General features: G+C 43.0%; 1 protein-coding gene across 1 annotated transcript in view; it reads left to right on the plus strand.

The window, feature by feature from the left end:
* LOC121353762 (multiple epidermal growth factor-like domains protein 6) overlaps positions 1 to 9,613 on the plus strand; it is a 185,440-nt gene extending 175,827 nt beyond the window's left edge. The window contains exons 31-38 of the mRNA XM_041467879.1: positions 1,002 to 1,130; positions 1,990 to 2,115; positions 2,536 to 2,664; positions 4,802 to 4,930; positions 5,220 to 5,348; positions 6,090 to 6,215; positions 8,757 to 8,885; positions 9,270 to 9,613. Of these exons, the coding sequence (XP_041323813.1) occupies positions 1,002 to 1,130; positions 1,990 to 2,115; positions 2,536 to 2,664; positions 4,802 to 4,930; positions 5,220 to 5,348; positions 6,090 to 6,215; positions 8,757 to 8,885; positions 9,270 to 9,349 (977 nt within the window). The 3' untranslated portion in view covers positions 9,350 to 9,613. The remainder of the gene's footprint in view (positions 1 to 1,001; positions 1,131 to 1,989; positions 2,116 to 2,535; positions 2,665 to 4,801; positions 4,931 to 5,219; positions 5,349 to 6,089; positions 6,216 to 8,756; positions 8,886 to 9,269) is intronic.
* The last annotated feature ends 3,906 nt before the right edge of the window (positions 9,614 to 13,519 follow it).

Consider the following 13,519-nt stretch of genomic DNA (forward strand, 5'->3'; position numbering starts at 1 on the left):
ACGTCTTCCTGATCTTTTGTTCAATTCTCCTTGAACATTAGCTGTCCAAAAAGTAACCAGAAATCCTCTCTACCCCTGGAAAACCTCTCCACAGACAGTTTGTTGCCATGTAACACTGGCTCAGCAATCCATCCAGGTGTGGTGATGTTGTGGTTCTTACAAAATACAGCTGCTTTTTTTCACCTCAGAGAATTTTCTAGCTTTTCATTTAAATAATGTTCCTCCCGTATCTATCTTCTGAGGAGGTGTCTTCTGAAATTCTCTGTTGCTGTCATTTGCACATTTTCATGGTCTTCCATCCACAGGGTTGGAAGGGAGCTTAAAGCCCATTCAGTTCCAGCCCACCTTCCATGTTGCTCCAAGCCTTGTCCAACCTGGCCCTGGACATTTCCAAGGATGGGGAATCCACAGCCTCTCAGGGGAACCACTAACAATGCCAGCTCCAGTTTGCAGGGAAGCAGTAGATTATAGAGGAAACAAACTTTCTCCAATTTACACATTTTAAGAAGACATGACCTACCCCACATCCATGAAACAGCTGCTAAAAGAGGCAGAAATGGCTCACAGCTTCTCACTGACTTGGACAAACCAGGTGGCTGCTGCCCAAAGGAAGAATTACCCCATCTCTCCTGTGTAGGAGAGGAAGAGGGAATACATTCATTTGGAACAGAAATCCCAAGAGGATAACCTCTGTAGAACAGTGCTTGCTTTTCTTGCTACTGTCACGTAAGGGGAATGGGAGAGCAGAGAGCCAGAAGCAGCAGCACTCAGCCCAGCTCTCCAGCATTTGACAGTGCAATCAGAGCTGTCCCAGGGGCACTTTGTCCCAGGGAGCTACCTGCTCTTCAGTGCCTACTACTGGAATGACCCTCTGGAAGTGAATAACATTAGAAAATGAAAATCAAACTTTGACTGAAAGCAACAAATTGCTTAGGACATGAAATGCAACAGGCCCAGTAGCAACCTAACCTAATTGCTGGGTATTTTTTCTTTTAAAACAGGGTGTCCAGAAGGTACTTATGGTTCAAACTGCCAAAATCCCTGTAAATGCATGAACGGAGGCCACTGTGACCCCGCGTCAGGAACTTGTGATTGCGCTCCCGGTTTCATCGGAGCCAACTGCAGCAAAAGTAAGCCAACATTCATGTTCTGCTTCTGTCAAAACACAGCAAAGAGAATCATTTGCATAAGAGCTTGTCTGAAGAAAAACAGACAGATCCCAGCTACCTCTTCCTTGAATTGTAAATCAGGATTCCAGCTTTGTAAAAAAATCTCTTGCAAAATATTTTCCCTCACTGCTGCATGCATAGAAGCAAGGACACTTACCCCAGGATTGCAACCTGCTTGCCCAAGTTTATTTCTAGAGCCAGCTCAGCATGAATTGCTCAAGTTCCTTCTTCCTGTCCAAAACTTTGAGGTTGAGAAATTATCTCAATATTTTGCTTCACACTATGGTGCCATTAGTTTCAATAAATGGGAAAAAGATCAAGTTTTGTCATGGCAAAACTGGTAAAGACTCCATGGCAACCCTACTGTTACTTCTGTTTCAGAGCTAAATGGTGTGGCTGAATTTCTGTGCTTCTTCCAAAGCTCTGGTCTCTGTGAAGTTCTCTTCAGCTTATTCACAGAGAGGCAATGTTTGAATGTTTGGTTGCCCATAGCTTTGCTCTTCATTGCTGGGCAGCATCAGTATCAAGGAAGGAAAGATGTTTTAAGCTGGAAGGATGAGCAGCTGATATTTCACTCTTCTGATAGGAAAGACAGTAAATATTCCATGTGAAATCATGGGTTATATTTATAATCACAAGCAGTCTCAGAAGGTAAAGCAGTCGTGTCTTTGGGTGGGTTTTGGCTTCATGGTTGATGCTTTGAAGCACATTAGGGGGAATAAAAACAAAGCCAGCTCTTCCCCTAAGATTGTAGCTGTGTTAAAAATGAAAACTGCCATTGGATCCCGTGGGTGTTTAACAAATCCTGTGTTCCCTTCAGCCTGCCCTGAGAGCTGGTATGGGAAGGACTGTGCCCAGCCCTGTGCCTGTGGCAGAGGCCGGTGTGACCCACGGACTGGCGAGTGCGCCTGTGCCCCCGGCCACACGGGCCCCGCCTGTCAGCAAGGTAACAAAGCAGGACCAGGTCACCTCGCCAGTGGGAGACACACTGAAAGTACCCAGCAAATAAACCCAGTGCCAGACATTGTTCACAGCCACGTTGCCCAGGGCCTTTGCTGATAAGGCTGTGGTTTGGGGTGCTCAGCCTCTGTCCCTCCCCGCTCCATCACCCAGCCTAATCCTGCCCACACCTCCCTGCCACCCTCTGGGGCACTGAGTTCTCCAGGAAGCTGAGGGGATATTTCAGGACAGAGTGTTTGGGTGACACTGATAAAAGTCATGGAGTAGTGTCCCACCACCCTAGGGAGACCCTAATCACTTGGGATACATGTGGGGAGCGTGTGTTTGTATTTATTCCCTGTCGCCTTCATCCTTTCCTTGGGGTGCTAATTTTTGGGTTTTTTCAAACTTTGTTAATTCTCTGTAGTGTGTCCCCAGGGACAATACGGCCCCAACTGCCACCTGAGGTGTACCTGTCAGAATGGTGGCATCTGTGACCACGTGGATGGCAACTGCACCTGCGGGCTCGGCTGGACAGGCAGATCCTGTGAGGAAGGTGATTTCCTGCTTCCATGGCAGTGGATTTGTACACTCAAACTGGGGTTTGCAGTGTCCCCAGACACCTACAGACAAGGACAAACAGTCTCAGAACTGCCCCTAAAAAGACAGTTTCCTCCTGAGTCCTGCTCATGAATTCCCTTCCACACTCCTTATTTCTTCTTCACTCCGTTATTTCTTCTCCAGTCCAACTTTTGTGTTCTTTTGTTCATAGGAATGCTGGGTTTTGTCTTTCTTCCATGTGATCCTCAGAGCAGGAGAAGCCTGTGTCTTGCTCCTCACTGGTTGTGTTCTCTTTCATTTGACTCTGAACTGGAGTTGAGCTTCCCATGTGTTGACTTCCCAGATGTTCTGACAACATCTGTCCAAAGCAATTTAGACTGTCCTGCTCTCTCACCCTTATTCTCCATGAGACCTGTCCCTTGTGCAAGGCAAAGCACACTAACAGAATAAGCTCATATCCTACTCCAGAATATCTCCTGTCAGCCCAGTCTTCCCACAACTGTCCTGTCCATCTCCCAAAAACCATTCTGCATTTCTGTGCTCCTATTTTCTCTGTAGGTAAGAGATATCTGTATAGTTATGGACCTGAATGTTCAGGAAACCACAAGTTTACTGGTATGGAATATAAATAAATAGTTCTAAGTACACATTCAACACAAATGTCATCATTAAATCATAACTGCCATGGCTCAATCCCCCAGATTCTCATTTACAGCATTTCTCTCCCTGACACCTCAAATATTCACCTCAAACTCCATATGTATCTGTACCAAGATATATATGTTACAGGGGAGTGTCCCTATATAAAAGTGTCATCTAGAAATGCCACCTTTCAGCAGCATTCTGAGATTCAGTTGTTCCATTCTGCACCTGAGGAGACTCAGAGCCCTGCTGTGCATCTGTGTGCAGAGGATGAGCAGGGAGGAAAGGAAAGATGCAGCTGCTCACAGTGTGTGTGCTCTGAGGATTCAGTGGGCAGTGAATGTTCTCTGGGCACAGACTCTAAAACATTTGCAGTCAACCAACATCTGGCTGACCTAGCAAAGGCCACCTGTGGTCATCTGCCTTTTTCTGTTCCTGTAGTCACCCATAGGCTGAGTTGGGGCTGCCAAGGCTCAGCAGAGTGGTGCAGGTGTCCCCACATGGAGTAGTGGATTGTGGGTGTATCTCATAGATAAAACATCTCTGGAGTGGAGCACAGGTGGCAGACATTCACACACTGTGTAAGGAACTGTGTGTTGTATCACTAGAGAGAGCTTCACTATTTATCTTTTGACAGAGGGAGTGAAGTTATTGGAAAATTGAGTCTTGATCTCCACAGTAGTGTGGGTTTGAGTGTGTTGTGACTGGAAATCAAAGACAGCTAATCAGGCATCCTTTTAATAGAGATTAGATATGATGTTCCTGGAAGATCCTGTCTGGCATTTGCTGGGTTCTCAATCTGATTATTTGGACGGCCACGCTCATTTAAGTTCGTCTGCCCAGATTCAAATTATCCCAGCAGTGGGAAGTTAACTTATTCAGAGATGATGCTGAGGTTAATTATATTGGCACAGTCCCTTCTGCATGACTTGGCTTTCGGTAATTTGAGACGTGTTTAGTTCTGTAAAAGCAGATAGCTCATTATACATGGACAGACTGTTGCTATGTGTGAAAAAGATCCTCCTGGTTTTATTAGGAATTCGAATAGTGTGAACTCCAATGATAACACAGAGGAGGAAAAGCTTCATGTTTTCTTTCACACTTTTTAAGTGCCTAAAAGAAAATATTGCTGTAGATAAAGAAAGAAAAAAGAAAATCTAATTTATGCCATTCACTACAAGGCTTTACAACACACGGTGCGGGTTCAGCATCGAGTCTGTGAAGAGAGAAATTGAAAAAGGCAGACTGTTAAAACTGGGGAAACTGCTGTTCAAACATCTATATAGCATAAAAGATTTCTCACCAAAGTATGTAAATGCATCATAGTTGTGCAGAAATCCTGTGTCTTCGTAACAAATATTCTTTGGTCTGCAAATTATTCTCTGGGTATCATCTCTTGGCAGTGCAATCTATCACGTACGAGCTTTTCTGGGTGAGGGCAGTGATTGTTTGTTTGATTGTCTGTTTTTCTCTCCATGTCCTGCCAGCAGAGTGCCTCCCAGGAAAGTATGGGGCTGGCTGCTCCCTGGACTGCCTGTGCCAGCACAATGGCACCTGTGACAGGTTCACAGGGTGCTGCAGGTGCCCCGAGGGCTTCTACGGCCACTCCTGTGAGCACAGTAAGTGCAGGCACTCGGGGTAATTGTCACAGCTTTGGGGCTTCAGAGGAGTCAGGAAACACCTCACTGGTTCAGTTAAAATTTTGGGAACATCCCAGATCATCCAGCTCCTTCCAGATCTTGCATGTCTCTGATGCTGGGTGGTACAAGTTTAAGAGCCCATGGTGTTATTAGAGTTAAGGATAAATATCATTTTTTGTTGGCTGCCAGCAAATGTCACAGAGAATACAGAGGATTTTAATGGTATGGATGATTTTCTCCATGAACCTTCTTCATTTTAATTTTTCAGGGTGCCCCCTGGGATTTTATGGGCTGGGTTGTCTTCAGACCTGTGCCTGTAAAAATGGAGCAAGCTGTGATGCAGTGACAGGACAGTGCCTTTGTCCTTTGGGTTATCATGGTATCCACTGTGAAAAAGGTACTGGTACACCTCGGATGGGAAAGAAAAAAGAAAAAGAAAAAAAAAAAAAACCCATGGGAAAAAAAAAAAAAAAAAAAAAAAAAAAAAAAAAAAAAAAAAAAAAACACAAAAAAAAAAAAAAAAACCACAAAAGCAGAACTCAAAAAAACTCATATAATTACTGAAATATTTGTTGAGAGCCACTTCTTCCATATTTTGAGCTTAATGAATATCCTGAAACACTGAATTTGGGACAGATTTCCTGTTATACAGCTGGGTGTTCCCATTCCCTTATAAATTAACTAATCTGGTTCCAATTAGTACAGTGAAAGTCCTGGTCTCCGTGATGTCTTGCAGCAATGAGTTCCACATGCCATTTATTAAAAATAAGTCCCTTTTACTGTTTCTAAATTTGCTTCTAAAACTCCAAATAAGATAATTAAATAGGTGCATGTCAAACCTTTTGAGAGTTATGGAGAGGTCTTCTTGAGAGTTCTAATTAAAAATAAAAAATAAGTGCCAGCTACATTTCTGGGACAGATTTACAGATACCTTTGAGAAGTTAGATTAGACAACCCCAACAGAAGGAGAGCTCATATAAATATTGTGCTCATTCCACTATGTTTGATTTCTTCATTAAGCTTGGCATTTACACTGATTTCATTTATGAGCTTTTCCCTGAGACATCCTGGGAAAACTCTGGGTTAAATGTACATCTTGCCACTCAGACGTGCATCTAAATTGTTCTCTTGCTGTCAGGCTGTGCCAGGGGCTGGTTTGGTGAGGGCTGCCAGCATCAGTGTGACTGTGGAGATGCTCCTTGTGATCCAGAGACTGGGAAGTGCCTTTGCCCACCTGGGAAGACTGGAGACAAATGTGACAGTGGTAAGGGCAATATTTTTAAGGGCTGGACTGTGTATTGTTAAGCCACTCTGACCTGTTGGTTTTAGAATAACTGTAAAAGGACATTTGATGGTGTTCAAGAACACATTGTTTGTAGAAAATTGCTCTTTGTGGTTATCAACACCTTTATCAGCAGGCTTGTACCTCTTGATTTAATCAATATTTAAATTGATATCCTGATAAGAAAACTGTTCATGGGTCAGCTGTAAAATGTCATTTGCCTTGAGTTTTGGAGAACACAGGCTGGGGAAGAATAGACCAAAAAGTTTTGCAAATGTAGTGGGGAAGACTCCAGAGGGTGCAGTTGGACACCAAGGGCTCCAATTGCTGCGTGTTTTGTCACACTGACATTTGTGACCCTTTTCAGACCACTGCTAAAGTGTGTCCAGCTCTGGTTTTACTTCCCCTGGAAGCAGGATGGAATCCCCACAAATGAGGGTGTGGAACTGCAGCAGCTGTGCTTGCCCAGGAACTTTTAACCCAAATGTAATTCCCTCCTTTGCAGCACAGGCACTTGGGCTGTGTGTTGGCCCACAGGAGCAGAATTCTTCTGTAACAAGGATATAAAAATAGGTGAGAAATTTTTCCTGTAGGGAAAACCAGCCCCACTGCTGTACCCTGGTGGGGTTGGGTGCAGGGTTGAGAGGCAGCAGTGGCAGATTCCTGAGCCAGGCTCTGGTCACAGCTGTGGCTCTGATCAGAGCTCAGGGACAGGTTGGACAGGGCTCGGAGCAACCTGGTCTGGTAAAAATTGTCCCATGCCTGTGGTTGGAACCACATGGGTTTAAAGATCCCTTCTAACCCAAGCTATTCCAGGATTCTGTGATTGTGATGGAGCAGCTTTAGGGTAATCACTGGAGTAAAAGGAATTGCAGTGGTTTAACTGAGTGTCAGAAAACACTTGTGATCCCAGTGCTGTGACAAACAAGATAAAAAGGGGTGAACATCCATGTGCTACTGTGGAGCTTCACCAGGAACAAAAATCCTCCTGAGCTCCTGGAGCAGAGGGGGAAAATTATTTCTCTTTTTGTTCTGGGATGGGGCAGAAATAGATTTAAGCAGGCTGTTATTAATACAAATTGCCGTGAGCTTAAGCATTAGTGCAACTTGCAAAACTAAAATGGAAAAGCATTTGATTCCCTCTGGGCAGTGTCCTGTGGTCAGGAAATGAAGGTCCCAGTCTCCAGCACTGTTCCAGTGGGAACATGAGCCACCCTCAGTGCCCACACAGCACTGGGTGTCCCTGGGCCTTTCCAGTAAAACTTTAGGCAGAAGTGGAACGCAAGGGGGAAGTTAAGCACTAAAAATGGGAATTGAGGTTTTCTTCCTCACAAACTCTGTGAGTCATTTTTATTTTTCTTAAATCAGCTAGGGTAGCCCCCATCCACGAAAAGCTGTTATGGGGTAGGTTTTATTTGCATTTTTATTTTCAATTAGGCTCAGTTCATCTGTGATATAACTGTGAGCAGCTGTGACTGTGCAGCAGCCATAAAGATAAAAGGCCTGATTTTAATTTGAACTCTGGTAAAGCACCCATTAAACAGGCAAAATGTTAATTAAAAAAAAAAAAAGAGAGAGAGAGAATATAACAGACTTTTATGGGCGTTCTTTTTCTGTAGTAAATTAACATTGCAGACTTTCAAACAGATGTCTTAAATACACATTGTTATTAACATGAAAATGTGGTATTACATAAATTAAAATCAGGTCCAGAGGTGTTTGGGGAGACCTTTTCTCATAACATTTCCTAATTGAAAAGGCCAAGCTCGGAGCGCACAGGGCGAGTTCCCCACGTGCTGGGGCTGCAGCTGATGCAGGGCTCAGCAGGACTTTATTTACCTGAGGGTGCTCGTGGGAGAAGGCAAATTCCCTGGTTACAGGGTTTTCAGTGAGGTGAGGGAGAGAGGGCCACTGTTGTCTGTGTGTTTCACACCCTGCCTTGTGACCCTGTTGCTCACTTTCCTTTCCTGCCTGTCCTCTGATGCTTAAAAAATTGCAGTGAGGATTTACCAACCTAGATATGAAATGTATTTGCATTTGGAAGTGAGATTTTTTTTTTTTTATGAGTTTAATTTGCCAGGATGCAGCAGAATTGTGCAACCAGAGCAAGACGTGTATCTATATAATGGATTAATTCTCAGTGTCACGTTCTGTGAGGGAAGGCTTTTGCCCAGCACGTACTGACAGCCCAGCCATGCAGGACAGGGAGGGACAGGGGCAGGAGATAGTGTGGATCCAGGATGCTGACAGCAACTTTCCTGAGCAGATCCCAAGATGTTCTCTGTTGGGCTGTCAACCCCTGTTTTTACACCAGCAATGATTTCCATTCTGGGAACTCTTCAGGACAGCTGGGCTGCAGCTTGGGCAGAGCATGTGGCAGACGAAACTCGACAGCAGCCGCGCTTTCCCAAATGTCATGTTTGAATGTGAACAGATGTAGGTGTCTGAGCAGCTTCCTGATCCCACAGAAGGGGGAGGCTGCCAGGAGTGCTCACCCTGTCCCAAACCCTCCTGTCCTTGCAGGGTGCAGGGCAGACAGGTACGGCCCCGGCTGCTCCCTGCGGTGCCAGTGCGCCGGCAGATCCCGCTGCAATCCCCACAACGGGAACTGCGCCTGCCCCAGCTCCTGGATGGGGCCAACCTGCAGAGAAGGTAACCAGCCTGGGGGTGCAGCCTTTCCTGGTGGGATAAAACACCTCTGGCCCGTGTTTGGATGGGAGGGTCAACCCCTTGGATTGTTTGGATAATTTCTCTTCTTAATGAAATAGAGTACGGAGGGAAAGTTTCCTCTCACTTGTAGTGTAACCACAATTCCTCCTTTAGTTTAGGAAAAACTTTGGGAACCTTCTGATTTGGAGGTGTTTTATAGTTTTGCCTGCTCTCTGCCTCTGTGAGGAGGCTGCTGTAACTCCCTCCTCTACCTTCTTTTCAAGGTTACCATTTATTGAATTATTTAAGTGTAAATTGTATAATCTATATAATATTTCAGTATTAGGTTATATGGACCTGAAACCGTGTTTCTACTTAATTCTCTAGGTGGCCCTCCAAAGCTTCCTTTTTATGAAGAACAAGCTCAAGAAAGAGGGAGTATTTTTCCAAGAGCTCTACAACAGTAACATTTGGACTAATAAATGAACTGTTTTATATGCACAGACGGTATTTGAATTTGGATATGAAAACAGTTATTCAATTCAGCTTGAATTGTACTGAAGTATTCACACTTCTTATGGAAGACTACAGAGGCCATTTAGTAGCTGGATCCTTTTAAAGAGTTGAATCTGTTTCATGTGCTCATTCCTAGCCTCTTGCCCCTCCATTAATCTACTCTGGACATTCTTTCTGGTATTAATATAATTCGTTGCTTGAAAGCCTGGACATGTTTTTAATCAGACCAGCTCCAAAGAGTATCAGGATAAGCGGCATGTAGCACATCACCATGGAATGAGCCACACTCCCTAGCGGGGACTTTCTAAACCCACTTGACAACCAGCACCAAGTTTGAAGAGTATTCCACAGATTATTTCTCTACAGATTCATTGCAAAATCACATTGCACAGAAACTAGAGGGATTCATCAAGTTAATTCCTCTTTGAATGAAATGGTGTGTTCTAGAGAAGCATGCAGTCTAATTTTGAACTTGCAGCTAAAGAAGAATCTGCTACAATCCCACAAGAGTCCTCAATACATTGTTAATTTATTTAAGAGCATCTTCTGCATTTCTGGTGTGGTTTGACTGACTGGAAGGTCTCTGTCTGAATCTGTCTTCCAAAGAGCGTGGTGTCGTCTGCCAGACTCTCCTGGCATCCTGTGTTCTCACATCTTACCAGATGAATTTATCAGTGGGTTGTCAAGCCAAACTGTGCAACACTTCTCATCAAACAGTATCTGCTAATGCAGAAGAGGTTTTATCTTGAATGGAGAAAGCAGAGAGTAAGCAAGGAGAAATGCTTAAAGATACTATCTTTGGGGTTTGTGCTTTTATTGAGCAGTTTGGTTTTTTTATCAAGTCATCTCACAGCAGTCCTGATACCATTCAACAGCTGCTGGTGGCCACCTCATAGAGCAGAGACATTTTGGTGCTATTTTGTTTGTTTAGACAGGTTTTCCTTTGATGTAGAACTATGTCATTTTAAAGAAATGTATGTTCTGTATTTTAATATTCTGTTAACCAGAACTAAAATATTTCAGAGTGCCTCTTTATACCTCTCTTTAGGTTAGGAGTTTCAAAATCTGTGTAGTAACCACTTGATTCTGACTGTATCCAAAGTGCACTTAAGGAGCATCAGAACCATGGTAGACACAGAGTCTGGGCAGTTCCAGCTCTTGTGCTGACACTGCATTCGCCGCCAGAACAAACTGCAGCTCTGCAAGAGCAGGTTTTTGTTGTGCAAGAGGCAAAATGACAATAATTGATGGTAACTTGGGGTTTTTGAAGAAGTTTGTAGTTGCGGTTGGGTAGGTGATGAGTTGGTGAAGCAGGATCCAGGAGGTTGGATGGGAAGGTGAGGTAACAATTTTCCCCCATGGTTCACCCCAGGTCTTAAACACATCTGCAGTCAGTGACTGTCCAGGCCAAAGCAAGAGGCACTTGCTCCCCTGGGAGTTTATTTCAAATTGTGATCTATGGGAGGCAATACAGTTTTAAGAGGTGTTTTCCAAGCTTCATGGAAGTCTTACTGTTGTTATTTATCACTTTGTAGGTATTGAAAGTAAAGGTATTTGTGAATGTGTCAAAATTAATTAACTAACTGTGCTTTCAGCCGGAAAATCACTGGAGCTGATGCTGATCCCTTTTAATTTCTTCTGTAGAGCTCAATGAATGTCACTGGAAAGTTCATTCAATGTAAACGTGGCAAAATTATGGTCCCAGAAGTGTGTGACTCTCAGCAAGGCAATGGCATTTTAAATGTTCTTTTGGAGGTGTGATGGCCTGGGTCTGATCCTACAATTATGTGAATTTGGGGCAGTTTCACTGAACAGGAACCTGCAAGATAAATCTCCTGTGAGACAGTGAGATATAACCTTAGCAACTGCTGGAGAAGAACAATTCAAGTTTAGCAGTTGACATGTTTTGGTCTTAGCCCTGCTTTTACTGCAGAGCCAAACTACAACAGTAGTGCAGGTGTCACACTGTACTTCAGATTTTTTTGTAGAATCATTGAATAAAGCTGTAGAAAACCTCTGAAGGTCTGACCCTCCCTTTGAAGCCTGATCAACTTCAGAGTCAAATGGGTCAGAGTTTCATCATTCAAGTCAAATTTCAGAGATTCTCCCACCTAGTTTTAAATATCTCCAGGGCTGGGCATCCCACACCTCTTTGAACCTGTCCTAGTGGAAATTTCATTTTCTTCCTTTTTATTATTTTTTTCTTCTTTTTCTGGTCTCTAATCAGAATTTCTTCAGTTTCTTCTCTGTTCCACTGCTTCTCACTCTTTCAGTGTGGTATTTTTTTCTTCTTTTTCTGGTCTCTAATCAGAATTTCTTCAGTTCTCTGTTCCACTTCTTCTCCCTCTTTCAGTGTGAATCTCTGAGGAGGCTTTGGCTTCCTCTCCCCCACAGCCCCCATGGGGTAGCTGGCTACAGCCTTGGTCTTCTCTTCACCCCATCCACTGGCCACATTCCAGTACCTCAGACATTCCAGTTCCTTCCACTTCCCAGAGACTAGTGTGGTTACTCAGCAGCATAAAACCCTTTACACTGCTGTCAGACAGCAGAATGTATCAAATGTACTGTTATTCTCTTATTTTTGTAGATTGATGTGTGATTCGAGCAGCTAATCAAAGGGGAAACCTCTCTCAAGCCATATTATTTACACCCATGTATACTTGTTTACATTTTCCACAGTACCTTGATAATAGAATTGTAAATATGTAGTATAAGGAAATAAAAGATTTTTGTATTACGTGTTTTTAAAGGATGTCACGATTTTAGGTACATATTAAAACACATATTTTAAATGACTGATACTGAGCCTGTGCCAATGAATTAAGAGGCCCAAGTAGATCTGCTTTGGGAAATATTTCAGCAAACTTTTTTTAAATCAAAAAATGCCAGTTCATACAAAGCACTCCATATGCAATAGACTTTTTTATTCAAAATGCTTCTTCGCTTCTTTATGTTATTACCTTTGGAAAAGAAGTTCACTTCAGTGCCATCAAACGGACCATTCTGATTTGTGGCTCTGCATGGCTTTTTGTTCCAAAACAAAGTGCAGTCATATACAGGTAAAAATCAGAATTAAAGATTTCAAAAACATTAAAAGAGGAATTTTGATTGAGATAGTTGGAATGTCTTATCTTGGTTCTTATTTTTTTCATAAGGCAGCGAATTTTTACAGGATTTTGTTTTCTAGAAGAGCTGCAACTTTACATTTTTAACTACTAATTAAAGAAGTTTACCTTCTTCTGATTTTACTGATTATATCTGATTATAATCAGATTGTTCTGATTCTGCTCCTTACTATGGTTTAACACATTTACTTAATTCCTTGCCTACAAAGTAGTCTTTATTAGACAGGACGGAATTTTTTAATGGAAAACAGACTAAATCAGCTTTTCCAGAGATTAATTTTGTGGCAAGTGAGTGTAGTTGCTACTAAATTAACACAACTCTGCTTATTTGCTTCATCAGATTTCAGTGAAAGAGTGTCAGGCTGATCCAGTCCTGAGCACAGCACTGGGGCTTGTTGATAGTGGAAGTGAAAAATTCAGTGAAAATGGGGTTTATAGTTAAATTGATGTCCATCTTCCTCTTGGTGTAGACTTTTGCTGGCTCCCCACTTCCCAGGGGGCTGAAGTTAATTACATTTCCTTGAAGAGAGAGCTCTGTGTATTCCTCTGCAGCACACTTACACGTGCAGATAACTCCTTTCAGACAGACATTGGAATTATTTCAGCCGTGCAGCTCCTGTGCCAAATCCCCTTCTCTTACCTTGTGAGCTCCAGATAACTTCAGCTGGAGTGGGAAGGAGTTGAGTGTAACTCAGTGGGCCCAGCAGAACCTCACTCACTGTGAATTCATGAAACCAGAACAACATGTTTTAAGTTAGACTTCACTAACACTATCCTCATAGGAAAACAATCAGAATTTAAAAAATTCCCCGCTTCCCCTGCCAAAAATTATTATTCTACTTTTATCCTTTTTATGTTGAAGAACCATAGCTATTAAAGTTTGCCCAGATTCCTTGCCAACCATATTATTTTGATTGGCTGCAGGTTTCTGTTTGTGTAAGTAATAACCAGCATAGTGTCAGGAGTTGCCAACGGGACAAACATGGAAATAATACC

The sequence above is a fragment of the Pyrgilauda ruficollis genome, unplaced genomic scaffold (genome assembly GCF_017590135.1).
Source record: "Pyrgilauda ruficollis isolate IOZ18807 unplaced genomic scaffold, ASM1759013v1 scaffold21, whole genome shotgun sequence".
Classification (NCBI taxonomy): Eukaryota; Metazoa; Chordata; class Aves; order Passeriformes; family Passeridae; genus Pyrgilauda; species Pyrgilauda ruficollis.